Source organism: Grampus griseus (genome assembly GCF_964374135.1).
Source record: "Grampus griseus genome assembly, chromosome: 1".
In the NCBI taxonomy this organism is placed as follows: domain Eukaryota; kingdom Metazoa; phylum Chordata; class Mammalia; order Artiodactyla; family Delphinidae; genus Grampus; species Grampus griseus.
Window position 1 is genome coordinate 39,148,787 of NC_139017.1, and position 14,663 is coordinate 39,163,449.

The window sequence follows — 14,663 nt, forward strand, 5'->3', positions numbered from 1 at the left end:
CTATAAGCCTCTGGTAAATTTTGATTCCTTAGGTACGCCTGAAAAAACACATACTTTTAACAGTCTGCAATATGGGCACTTTCACTTAACATTACTATAAACGGAGGACTAATTACAGACGAATTGGAGCTCTCTCACTTATACGTAACAGTAAGTTCTAAATAAACTGGAGTTTTCTGAGAAAAACTAAAAGCAAAACAGAGTGAACGCACATGAAGAATATTTCTGAACACATATGCAAGTTAACTAATCACAGGGTAAAAATAAAGCACTACTGCGTAGAGAAAGTATGCTTCGCCAATCCAAAAGCTATTATAAGGGAGTACGTAAGGACATAGAGAAAAATTAATTAGCAAAATGTAAGCAGTCATAAAAAGAAAAGTACGTACTAAAGACTGAGAAAAAACGTTCTTTGTAAAAATGGGAAAATAAAAAAAATGGGTATGTTTGGTTACAGGTCTAAAAGAAAAGGTTTTAATAGTTTAAAAAATGTAGGTATAATAAACATATATTTGAAGGGATAAATGTAAATCTAAGTATCTGTTCTGCAGTTTTAATTTTACACTAAAAAGGGAAATATCAAAGTGTGGAAATACTACCATGATCTGTGAAATGCCTGATGTTCAGTTAAATTTTTAAAATCTCACATGCCTGGGTAAAGAGGCACACAAATGAGAACTGAGGCTCATCTTTGTCAAGTGAAAACTAATGGATTTGGGAGAAAATAACCCAGGCTACCCTCTTCAAAGAGTGTTTTCAGTAGCCTAGAAGAAGCCTCAAGTCACTGCAATTCTTTGCCTGAGGACATCATTCAACAACAACATACAAAACACTAGGCATCATCACAGTGGTAATAGAAATAAAACGGGGCGGGGGGGGGGGGGGAAGGACAAGGAAAGAATTAAAACAGAAAGCCACTCTTGTGCTACATTATGATTCCTCCTCTTCTGGAATACTGCCCACAGCTCTAATTGACACTTCTCAAAATGTTAACTGAGCAGAAAGCAGTTCAAAAAAGGATAAGTAAAATAATCAAGAAGACACTGTAAGTGCTAAGGAAGAGATGAAAATACAAGACTACCAGAAAGGCAAAGACCCAAGACACACAGTATCACGGATTACAAAAGCATACAGAGGTGAGGAAGAATGAATTCTACATGCGGTAGGGGATGAAAATAAAAAGGACAGTGTCCCTCTCCGTAGACGGGAATTTCATGACTTGGTTTGCTAAATTCGCTAAGCAAATGGCTTAAAATTTAAAGGATGTAATTTTATAAAGGAGCAAAGAAAAACTTTATTGAGTAGAATGTAAGATGCTTATCTCAAGAGAAGGTACAAGGTGAAATGTGGTTATATTCAAACAGTTTAGATAAATTAAGCTTATGAATATTAGATCCATGACGGATTTTTCATAATGTCATGAGGCACTGGGTAAAGTTGTCCTTTTTAAGGGAACTGAGGTACTGTTTTCATATGTTCCTTAGATAGTTAAGAGTAAGAAATACTAAGCTAGATGAACTACTATTCTTCATTCAGCCAAGATATTCAAATGTTCATAAAAATGAAAGGCAGGGAAATAGCTGAAAAAGTTAGAAAACATCATCTCATTCCCTTACTGAAAAGGATATTACCTAACCTATGTGAATACTTAATAAATAACAAAATAGGAGGATCCCAATAGCACGACTGAAAGGAACCATCATTTATTTCCTGAAATGAAAACATTTCAGGATGTAGCAGTTCTACTACTACAAGATCTACAAGCAGATGAGTACTTCTCCTCTTTTGCAATGCCACAGGTTCTATTCTTCTATACTCTTCAATACTCCATACTTGAACTCTTCAGTCAATACTTCGGTTTCCTCTATTCATCACTTATTAAGAGAATGAACCTTTTCGACCAAAGGACCATAAGGGAATCTAAATCCCCCACCACAAGGGATGTGGGGAGTGCTAGTACTCTGTGTCAGGTCCTCTGTGTCAAAACCCTTCAGACAACAGCTAACATGAAGACTTGGAATATTCCTGAATCATACCCTACACAATGGTGAGCAAAAGATGGAGATGGCAAAATGGCATGCATCTGTGATCCCATGTGTGAACAATTCTGTACACACATGGGACATACGCATATGTGTGTGTATACACCAACACACACACACACCCTTCAGTCTATTCCATTTGTGTATAATGCCTAAAGAGAGGTCTTGGCTAACTCTGGAGGGAAGGATTTCAGATGTTACTTTCTTCTTGATACCTTCTGGTATCACCTGGATTTTGTACAAGATACTATTAATACTTTGTGAATGTTAGAAACCAAGAAAGGAGTAAAAGTGCTATAATCCTATAGATAGAATGTTAACTTGGTGTGTTCTTATAACTATTTCCCTCTGCTCTTCCTCCTTCCACTCCTGTCCACCTCTTCCATTCAGGTAAGAATCCTCCAGCTTTAAATCACCTTCCCTGACCTCACCTGCTCAGGCTTCAGCATGACTAATGCCCAACCACACACCTTTCTGCATAATATTTTAGTTGCTCACTGTGGCCTTATAATTGTACTTTCATTCTCCACAAGTATATATTTTGCCTTCACATTTACAGACCTGCTGCATCTTCTGCTGCTGATCTTTGCTTCTACGGCATGGATGCACCAGCAGCTTAAAATGAAGAAAGTGTACCCTAGGTGCACAAGTCAGAAATCTGATTTAGTTTGTGGGGTTAGATTAAAGGGGATCCCAGGGAGAAAATACAACAAAATAATGTCACTCCTAAAAAGGCCTTTTGGAACAATGGAAACGAGCTATAGAGTCACCTGGATGACAGCTCTGCAACTCTAATGCTCGTTGTGCCACTCTCAGCATCTCAAGCCAAAAAAGGCTGAGTGACCTGGGGTTAAACATTCTGTGCCTCAGTTCCCTTATCTACAAAAGGAGGATCATGAAGAAGAAACTCTCTGTTTCCTGACCAAACAAAATAGAATACACATATAAGTACTTTTTAAAGAGATATAGCTTTGAACTAAATATTTATTGGGTATTTACTATCACTAGACATTGTGGTACACACATTCCTGTGTAAGTATCTAAGCAAAAGGCCCTGGAGATGGAGTCACAAGGAAGAATCTAATCAAGGTACCATGTTGTCTCTTTCTGAACTGCAAGGCACCTAATCTGTCTGTGCCTCAGTTTCCTCACTTTGCAAATGTGAATTAATATATACATGTCAGGGGATGTGTGAATTAAATAATATACCTTAACATGCAAAACGGTATTCAAATATATGATAAAATGAAAATATGGAATGTACAACTCTAAGAATTTTAGAGCCACCATCATAATTGCTATGGACAGATCTAGAATAGTCAAACTTCACTCTAATACTATCTGACTGAGCTTTACATTTAAGTCATATTTTAAGTTTAGACCAAAGAAATTGTCAGCCAAAAAATATTTTTAAATGTATTACAATGTATATGCAGAATAATTTTGCTCACTCTGTAATAACCATTCCAGCTATCAAATAGTGTCCTAGCCATTATTTTAAAATAATATTCCTTTTTAATCATATCAGTTTGGGTGATATTTTATTGATATATAATATTCATATAGCATTTTACTTTTTTTTTTTTACCAATATTAACTAGTTAAGTTTCATATATCCTTTGGAGACAAAATCATTTTCTGACAACTACTTTTATGTTTTATAATAAAAATCTAAGTATAATTAGAAAACAGTGAATGAAACTATCTCAATTGTTACTGGATGTACTTACACATAGAAAAAGTGTTTCCCTTTTCATTCTTTCACTCTGAAAGTCAAGACAGCATGAAAATAGGGGCTGGGATGGGAGGCAAACATAAGTTATCCTACTAAGAAAGTAGCAAGTGGGAGAGTCCCAGGAAAACTGGAAACTGACAAGGTTTTCTTTAAGACTTCTGTATCTCCCTTGATACCTAACTCCCTCTTCTAACTATGAAAACAGCACTCTTGAGAAATCCTCACCCTTGAAGCCCAGTCCTTTAAGTGATTCCTAGATAATCTGCTAAAATAATCCAAGCTACTAGAAGTTTACACATTACACCATCTAAAAATGCTTTTTCCAGAGATTAACCCAAAGGACGTAAAGTATTTTACGGGATGTTTAAATATTTTTCAGGCAATTTTTTTGTTAGAATCGGGTTCCTAAAGTCTAAATTCATCCAAAATATTGAACAGGAAAAGTAAAATTACTGATAAGAAAAGACAGCCCTTTTAGATGCTTTCTGGACAACATGATTTTGTGTCCATAAATAAAATGATCAAAGATGAACATACGCTTTCCAAAAGTGAAGCCAAATATTTAATATACCTCGATGCTTGTACGAACTAGAATAACAGCCACCAAACCATTGTATACAGAATCAGATAGTATCACTCACCACCATATACAATCAGTTCTAAGCATGCTTTTCATATGCTAAACCATCCCATTTACCATTAAGAGAGCCATAATCCAAAACATAATTGGGCTCCCCTATTCAAACACTTTCAGTGGCTCCCATGCCTAGAGACATACTTTTTAAATGTTTCTTTTAAAGGGTTCCTACAGGCAAAGAAAAAAGAAACCTTAAGAGGTCTGGGGGCATAGAGTGATACAGCTTGCTAAAACAAGAGGAACATCCTTGACATCTTAGGTTGTAAATCAGTCATTCACGCAGACTTTGGATCTGTTCCTCAGCAACCTCTACATGTTGAAGTGCTCCTGGGGTCATACTAGAATCTCTGCTCATCTCAACCTGCACTCATTCTCCAGGTGATTTCATCCAACGTCTTGACTTTAAATGCTTTCTGTATAATGATGACTTCCCAAAGTATATCTTGGGCTTCCCTGGTGGCGCAGTGGTTGGGAGTCTGCCTGCCAATGCAGGGGACACGGGTTCGAGCCCTGGTCTGGGAAGATCCCACATGCCGCAGAGCGACTGGGCCCGTGCGCCACAACCACTGAGCCTGCGCATCTGGAGCCTGTGCTCCACAACAAGAGAGGCTGCGACAGTGAGGACCGCGCATCGCGATGAAGAGTGGCCCCCGCTCGCCGCAACTAGGGAAAGCCCCTCGCACAGAAGCGAAGACACAACACAGCCATAAATAAATAAATAATTTTTTAAAATTTCAAAAAAAAAACAAAAGTATATCTTTAGCCTGACCCCTCCCCCAAAGACCAAACTCACATTTCCAGCATCCTACTCAACTTCTACCCTTGGATGTCCTCACAGGCATCTCAAATTTAACTTGACTGTGCTGGCCTGGAATTGGCCTGAGCCATTGGGCTAAAGTACCCACACAACACTGTCCCTTAGTAAAGGCATGAGACGCTCTGATCAAGAGTATTGTTTTATAACCATGACCTGAGGGGCTTCAGGGAGGTTAGCATCAGCTTGTCAGCGTTATTCATGGATAACATTGTGATGGATGATTTGCACCTGGTCTCAGAGAGACTCCTGGAAAGCTCTGCCACTGAGGCTGGTTATATAGCAAGAAAACACCTGTGTGACCAGCGGGGGATCAGAAACTCCAGCCAAGACGCCATTTTGGCCTCCCTGGCCCGCAATGTTCTGTGCACACACTGGTGGTTCTTGGTCCAAGAGAGCAGTATGGCCTGGCATGGCCTGACAGAGGGAGGACAAGTCCAGCTGGCTCCTGGCGCCGCCAGACCCCATGCGGCGATATGACCCTTGCCTGTGGTGCAGATCCTTATTTGGGTGCTGTTGTTGTACTGCACCATGTTCCTACGTTATACTATAGATCTGTAAGCACTGCTACGTGGGGTCCTGTGAATCTTCTTCAATAATCGAAGCCCGTCTAATGGACACGATTAGTGCCCCAAACTAAGCTCCTGACATCACCCCCAATCCAGGTCCCCCTGCACTCCTCATCTCAGAAAAATGGGAACTGTATTCTTTCAGTTTCTTAGGACAAAAATGTTGGGGTTATCTTTGACTCCTCACCTTTGTCCTGCCCATCCTGTCCGTCAGTAAGTCTCATTGGCTCTCCTTCCAAGATATATCCAGAATCTGACCATATCTCACAACTTTCTCTACAACAGCCTTACTTCAAGATCCCCTTATCCATCACCAGGATTATTACAACAGCATCATAACTGCTCCCTCTGTTTCTGCCCGCGGCCTCCTGCAGTCTATTCTGAACTCAGCAGCCAGAGTGGTCCTGGTGAAACATAAGCCAGCATAGAACACTCATCTGTTCTAAAAAGCCAAACTCCTGATTCTCACTTACAAGGCCCTATAGGACTTGGCCCACATTACCTGCCTGACATCATCTTCTACCACGCCCTCCCAGCATCCTTGCTGTTCCTCTGCAGGCCAGGAATGCTCTCATCTTTGGGACATGCTGGGCCCTCTGCTGAGTGTTATTCCCCAGACTGCCCCTTGGCTAATTCCCTCACGCCTTTCATCTAAAAGTCACCTTATCAGTGACTTTATCTAAAATTAACCACCAAGACCATCCAACGTTTCCCACCCCTCTTCACTATTTCATATTTTTCTCCTGAGACTTATCACTAACATACCATCTTCCCCCAGTAAAATGCAAGCTCGCCAAGGGCAAGAATTTTCAAGTGTTTTATCCTCTACTGTATTTCAGTGCCTGCGACAACGCACAGGGAATTCAACAAGAATTCAATAAATATATATGAATGAATACATGCTTATAGAATTAGTATAGAACAATGTTTTTTTTTTTTTTTTTTAAAGTCTAGTTCATTGGCATTCTAGGAAGGCATGTAGCTCCAAGTATCCCCTGGTATACAACCAATGCCCTCAACGGCGCATCTATTTCAGCTGCAGGGGAACAGGCCTAGGGTAAAGCCCACCTCCTTCCCGTGGAATAAGAGACCTTGCTCTACTCTGTTAGACTCGCTCATGCCGCTGCCCCTCACACCCAGACAATTCAGTTACGCCATGCCCTCTGCCTAGAACATCTACTGATTCCAATTTTTCCTCCAGAGAGCACTGATTCCACACTTAAAATCCAGTTTCCCTTTCACCTCCTCTTCTGTGTCTTCCCAACTCTCACTGGGTGGTTAATTTCTTCCTCAGTAGCCCAGCTCCAATCTGCAAGTAGTTCTATTATAACTAAGTTTATAGCAGTCTCCTCCATTGACTCTGAAGGAGAGAGTACCTTAAGGGAAGCCACGTTTTCCCCCATCAATTTACTTGGCTCAATACCCAGCACAAAGGTCAACACCCTGGAAGTGTTCAATAAATGTCACTGAATGAAGCAGTAAGAACAAAATTGAGAAGAGGGAACAGTGCAGAGAATATAATCCCCTCAACTGGAAGACTCCAAAGATCTAGACCTGAGGCCACCACATGACCTTGTGAAATGTGTCAGTTTCTTCACCCAAAAAGTGGATAGAATACCTTCCCCACCTACCTCACAGGGGCGTAGAGCTCAAACAATAAAACAAAAGTCAAATCTCCCATAAGATGTTTTCATTATCAATGTATAGATCATAGATTTTTGCCCCATTTTTTAATCTCAGAATTGACTCAGCAAACATGGAAATAACTAGATTAAAACCAGGTATATCTAACATAACCATGCCTCTACTGGTTTATGACATTCAAACAGGATAAAAGCAGGAAGTGTTGTCCAGAAAGAATATCAAAATCCAGGTTATATACTCTCCATATATATGGAGAGAGAGATATGTTATATAATGTAAATCACGATGTACAGAGGACTATAATTTGATATTTATTACACTCTAATATACGGAATATTAGGGAACTTGTCAGCAAACTTTAATGTTTATTAAATTTTTTTAGAGGCAGTAAATATAGGAACTAAAATCATAAGCTCTGGAGTCTGTCCATTTAGCTTTGAATAACAGTGCACTCTACCTTTTAGAAAATTAGCTCTTGGAAAATTAGCTCTCTCTGACTCAGTTTCCACCTAAGTTAAATATAGATAATAAGGCACATACCTCATAGGGTTGTTTAAGAGAATTAAAGGAGCTAATACATGGAAAGGGTTAAAATAGTGCCTCGCACATAGTAAGCGCTCATTAAAATTTGGCTATTGTTAATGGTATTCATGACTCTTGAAACTTAAAAATGTTTCCATATATTTTTCTGTACTGGCATCACACTAACAAATGTAATGGAAGTTGAAAAGTCAAAGTTTTCAAAATATTTCATCCCAGAAAAGTTCTCTTTGTCTTGATATCTCTGCCACCACCTCAATCTTGCCTTAGAGGGTCTTTGTCAAAAACAGCACTTAGGGACTTCCCTGGCGGTCCAGTGGTTAAGACTCCACGCTCCCAAAGCAGGGGGCCCGGGTTCAATCCCTGGTCAGGGAACTAGATCCCGTGTGCTGCAACTAAGAGCCCACATGCCGCAACAAAGATCCCGCGTGCCGCAACTAAGACGGGTACAATCAAATAAATATTTTAAAAAAACAAACAGCACTTAGATGGAACACACACGATGGGACTCGATAGCAGAAAAGGAAGTTGCTCTCATGTGCCTTAACGCTCCATTTCCCAATCTCCCCCCCCCACCCCTCCCACCCTGCCCCCAAGCCTAGGATACCCTGTGATACAACCACAGCATGGAATGAGGTTACTATCACCCACCCAGAGGTGTAATTAATAACTGGAGGCCAGATTAGGTTAACTGTACCTGACGTTGGCCTTACTGCCTGACTAGCCACTTCCTCCTCTTTGCCCACTATTCACAAAAGGAATCCAGAATTCCTTCTCCACCAGCATGAGGGCTGAACTTCTAACTTCTCCAACTGTTTTCCCCTCAGCACTGAAAGCCCTGGAAGAGTGGAGACTCCTACGAATAAAGCCAGACCAAGATTCTGAAGACCTGAACTCTCATCCTAAAGATACTATCTGGGGTAAATCATTCGGTTTCTTAGCCTCCTAATCCTTAATGCTGCGATATTTCTGCCTAATATATCCGCTCATGAGGTTTTAAGGGAGGATTAAAAGGGAAAATAAACACGGGAAAAACACTTGGCAATTTATGAGAACTATACAAATGAAATGTAATTCTAATATATGATTCCTGGCTCATTTGCTCTCCTCCCTATTTAGACACTGACTTTGATCCCTGGAGCCATGCCATTATAAAGATTTCTTTTACAAGAAGAAATTATGTTCAAAGAGAAAAAAATAATTTATTAAAACCATAGGGTTATAAAGGTGAGTGATATGACAATAAATAACAGGCAAACCTCTGCGTTTAAAAACAGCCAATAAGCACCAAAATCCTTAAGATTTTTTAAGAAGCAAAGATACTCAATAGGCAATGAATATTAATAAAGCTAAAATGGATTGCCTGTGTAGAGCAAAAAGAAAAATAATTAGGTCATATATTGAGCTCCGTTTGTTTATTCCAAAAACAATGTAGCATTTTTTTCCTGCCCAAGACAAACAACCTCACTTGAGAAAGTAAGTATGCAATTACCTGAATCAGATGCTTCCACCCAATTAAGAGATAAGCAGAGAAGGAAAAATAACAACAACAGCAAATAAACCTAATACGTCTTGAGCACCTAAATGCCTTCCATGGATTATCTCTTTACTCCTTACAGCAACCTTACTTGACAGGTATTCTTCCCTCATTCTAGCTAGACCTAAAGCTTAGAGAGGAAAATTACTTGTTCAAGATGACACCTCTAGGAAAGTACTCAAATGGAATTTAAAACGTCCTATCGAATCCCACAGGTTAGGCTTTTACCACGACTCCATGCTCCCTCCACCAAAATAACATAGAGCTCTTCTTCTAAAACTCAAGGGAAGTGGGATTCTTTAAAGATTTTTAGTACCTCTAAGGATGATGGGCACAAATTAAGAGTGAAGTGGAAGTGATCTCATGCAGGAACAGACAATGGGGTGGCTGGACTGCTGATATTAGTTGGCAGGTTCACTGTCAGTACTGAAAATGGCACCATCACCTACAAACAGTAGGGAATTCAGTATCTAATTATCTGAAGAACCTTTCCAAAATTTAAGTCAAATAGGTGAGATGCAGAAGTGTCTGAATGTGGTAGGAGCTAAATGAGGATCAGAGAATACTAGCTTTGATAGCTTTCAATAAGACTTGAACTAGAACTTGCGTGTGTATTCTAAAAATAGAGAGGGCTATGGAGGACAGAGGTAGCATTTGGGGATCCATGGCAAGAGGGAATAAAAGAGGAAAGGTCGTAGAACAAGAAACTGGATAAAAATCAATAATAATTTCTTCCCGCAATCGACTATTCCAACTCACTCAAATGATGTAAAACCAAACGTAAGATGAGGAAGAAACTGCTCAGTTGATGGCTCACAGATTGTTTTCAATCCCATTTGACATAAATCTGGTAAGAAAAATAGACTCTATAGGAAAATGAATATATGTACAATTAAAATGTTTCCACCAGTCAGATCTCTCCTTGAAAGAAAATTCTAGGGCTTTCTTCTCAACGAAGATTCTTGGTTGGACCAATGATTTGTTTTAAACAAAAGAAATCTACAACAAAAATATAGCCATCTCCAAGGAGTCTAACTGAAATTTTTAAATCATTCTGGGATTGATAATGTTTTTCCATAAGGGTACTGTTCTGCTTTAGAGAGAACAGTATTATTAAATTAAAACTAAATTAGTTTTTATTCAAAAACTCCATTTTTCTGTGTTACTAGTAAATTGCTTTTAGCTGGGGTCTAGAGACGCAATGATTAATCACTTCTCCCCAGACACCTAAAAAAGGCAGTTATCAGAGTTATGCTTTGGCTAGATTAAAGAAGTGAGCTATGGCTTGTTAGCCATGAGATGTATCCACCACAAACTCATCTTTTCTATCTTATAATAGCCATTGCCATGATTACTGCGCTTTTCCGCCTTATATTTTCCCCTCACTTGCCACAGCAAAGTTTCTCAGTCGGCAGTGGTCCTCTAACCCTGAGGGCCTCCAGCAAGGTAACCCTGTGTTAACAGAACTGTCCACTGGCAGTTCTAAGACAAGGCAAAGGAAAAGAAAGAAGGGTGACAACAGGACAGAAACAGAGAAACACAAGAGCAGAAGAGGATGAGAAGCAGCAGGGAGTGGGAGAAATAAAGAAGAAGAAAAGATGGCAGAAAGAAGAAAAGAGGGAGGGAGTGCAATAAAGAGAAAAAGAAACTGTGGCCAAGAGGTCTACACTAAGGAGAAAAGTGGGAGAGGACCCCACAGGCACATAGGAGGGCCTAGTACTAAGTTATCGCCTCTTATTCTTACTCGTCTTTGCCCACAGAGGAAACGGAATAACAACTCCTGGGTGCCAGTTACCTGGATGAGTTCGTCCAGCTCAGTCGAATTGACACAGGAGTGCTGGGAAATGAACGTCTGCTTCTGGATCACAATGGTGGTCCTCTGGGAAATCTCGTGAGGCTGCTCCAACGCTTTGAACACTGTGGCTCCGATGATCAGATAGAGGACGACCACCAGGAAGATCGTGGAGACCGTCTTCCATTTCATAACATTAATGGTCGTGTCAGTCTCCACCCGGGAAGCAAGCACGGTGGGTTTCGTGGAGAACGAGAGCCTCGGTTTAGAGTTCTGAGCGGCAGTTTTAGGATCCAGCAAGTCAGGGGCCGCCACTGCCAACAATAGAGAATGGAGGTTAGGCTGAAGGAGGTTAGAGGGGGCTGGCTCGGCTTCTTTCAGGGGTCAGCAAAGGTGGACTGAACTTGCTCTCCTGGTGGAAGCTCCAGAGCCTACACCAGAAGTATATAAGGGTTCAAGGGAAAGGGGCTGGGTCTTAGCTCTCTGCTGCTATTGGGGTTTCCGATGGGCGGAAAAAAACAGGAAGCGGACTAAGAACCTTTAAAAAAAAAAAAGAATGCCTGAGGGCTTCCTAATTAATTTCAAAATTTGTATCTGTCCAACGTGCTAGTCAACACATTTGCAGAACTCCTAAGAGTTGATGGTACTCAGCTAGATATTTGAGGGCGCATAAAGAAGGCTAATGGATTATTCCTGTTCTCAAGAACTTAACACTCGATACCACAAGCCATCAGTGTAAAGAACGTTATCTATTTTTATTTAAAAATTCATTATAATAAAGGAATTGTATTGTAAGTGAATCTGCGATCCAAACGTTGTTGCTCGAAGTAGAATGTTAGTAATTATCTGGTAAAACATGATGGCAAATAAACCACTCAGTAGCTCAATCATTTCTTGTTGCTGTCCTCCAAAGTGGGCTCATGATTAATCACTGTCTGTATTTTGTTATTCAATCTCGGACATCTTTAAAAAAAACAAAAGTATTGCTACCCATTCTGGCACACAATCATAGGTGCAGTCTAGATGACAAGTTCCTTCCATTTCAACAGTGAAATTATCAAGAAAAACAATTAAAAACATTGCCTCACACCTCAGACCCTACATGCTCTGTACAGAGCTAATTGCTCCATTAGAGTGGATTTATGTATTCTCTTACAAATTCCCATATATTCTGAGGTGACTCTAAATCCATTTATTATTCATCTCAGCTGTTCAAAAATATCATTAATGGCTTTCCTTTAGAAAATTCAAGAGATACTAGACTTCCACTTGCTAAGGGGAAAATAAGCCATCTACTACAGAATTGGAAAGGCAACACTGAACCAGAAGGGGTAATAGAATGGCTGAAAGATGGGCAATTTTAAAAAACTCAACCATAATAATCAATTTAACATACATAATTGTTAGAGATATAAGTAAAATTACTTTAGTGTATATAATACAGGTTTAATAAAATGATAACCTAATCTAAAAAACACTTTTAAGTAAGTATATAAGAAATAATCTATGAAATTGCACCCGAATACCCTACAGGAACCTGAAATTACTCGAAAATAAGAAGTGTCGATTTTCACAGGGCTACATACCTTGCCCTCTTGACTACCACTGTGAGTTAAATGTAGGACTACCACAGCTGGAGTTCATAAAATAAATCATCTGTTGCCCATCAGAAAGAAGCTTTGCAAGCAAAGCTACGTGAAGCACCAGACCTAAGTAAGCAGTGTTGTATAATGATGACAGATAAGAGGGCTCCTCAATCAGCAAAACTCTGAATGGTTCTGACTTTGAGGAGAAGTCGGAGCTCTGATGACTTAACTGTACCCCTGTCTGCAAGCGGAGATTCCACATACCTACAGCTCATTTCAGCAATTTCCAATGGTTCAACCTGCTATAACAAGTATGTACACATTTGCCGCCTGATACAGTCAGCTGCTCCAAATAAAGCCACAAACTAGCAGACGCCTTTCACACGTGATATTCATAAAGGCAACTTCACCCAAAATCAGCACTGGATACATGTTTAATGTTTTAATTTTTTGAAACATTTTAACAGAAATGTTGATAACAGCTAAAATCACTGTCATCTGCTGTCTAGCCACTCCACCCCACCTGCAAGCTGCTTAGTGAGTCTCAGTGAAAAATAAAGGTCATAATCTAAAATTAAGCCATCTTTGGAATAAAAATAACAGAAAATCACATAGAAGCTCCATATTATCTCTCTGAAGGAAGCTTTCCAAGCGTTCTCTGTGCTCTCATATTTCTGATCTTTCACATCACTGGTTTCTGGTCTGCGGAACTGGAAAACACCAAGACTGTTTACCTTGATGCTCCCAAATCCTACTCCTAGACTGCAGTGCTAAACTAAGGTATTATTGATATAACATGCTTTGGGGGAAAGGGGACAGGTTTTTTTCTTAAGATTGTGGCTGTATGTTATTAAGTTAATACATTCCCTGATGGATTTTAATTCTTTTAAGCTATTGCCTTATTTTTTTAATTAGCAGAAATATATATAATACATATTTGGCAGACAGAATGGGCAGAAACTAGTGAAATACCAAAATAAAAAACAACAGCCTTTCCCCTCGGTCTAATATGGGGTACCCTCTGGGTTTCCATCTCCCCGTCGTTTGATGTATGATCATGAAGAGAAGCTCCTTAGAACAAGGAATCAAAGATTCACCCTTTCCACACACTCTCCCGGCACCATCACTACCTCCCTTCTCTGCCCCCAGCACCTCACAGAGTCCTCTTAATCCTGGTCTCCCATCCTCACCCAGGTATGTCTTCTTCGCTCCCGGGCACAACTGACGACTCAATACCAGGAGAAATGAGCTTTTTTCAGCACCACTGCCTATACCACCACGCAACGGGCAACAAGTGTGACCAGGGTCACCATGCGTCCTGCCCGTCGGCTACTCCCAAGAGCTGACCCTCCTCCTCCTTCGGAAACTCCCCCAAGTGTCCCAAACCCATACCCAAGGCAGATGCAAAACCCCCAGGCACCAGCGGGAGAGTGGGGAGAAGCAGCCAGGAGAGGAACCGGGGATAGATTTGCCTCCAACCCCAGATTATGACCCAACACCTTGGACGGGAAACGAAGGTGGAAAACGTCCGCTTGCTGCCGGCGGGGCTTTTGCAGCCCTCCCCGGACTGGTTGGGGCTGAAAGCCCGCGGCGGGAGGTGGGGAAGAGGGCACCTGGGGGTCTCACCTTCTCCTGCTCTATGGCCGGGTCTCTCCCGCGAGGCGCTGGGAAGCATGAGGCATGCAGCATTCACAATGTTTTGGGGTTTTTTTGTTTTTGTTTTTGTTTTTTGGGTTTTTTTTTTTTTTGAAAAAGACGGACTTGAAG

General features: G+C 40.5%; 1 protein-coding gene across 3 annotated transcripts in view; it reads right to left on the reverse strand.

Moving 5' to 3' along the window:
* The window catches only part of KCNK2 (potassium two pore domain channel subfamily K member 2), a gene marked incomplete at both ends in the record, with an annotated part of 226,035 nt that overhangs the window by 140,979 nt on the left and 70,393 nt on the right, over nt 1–14,663 (reverse strand). For 2 of the 3 annotated variants that reach the window (XM_082649733.1, XM_082649732.1), the window contains 2 exons: nt 11,314–11,624; nt 14,523–14,571. In XM_082649733.1, the coding sequence (XP_082505859.1) occupies nt 11,314–11,624; nt 14,523–14,571 (360 nt within the window). Of the gene's footprint in view, nt 1–11,313; nt 11,625–14,522; nt 14,572–14,663 lie in introns of those variants that run through there. The other variant, XM_082649731.1, reaches the window with a different exon arrangement.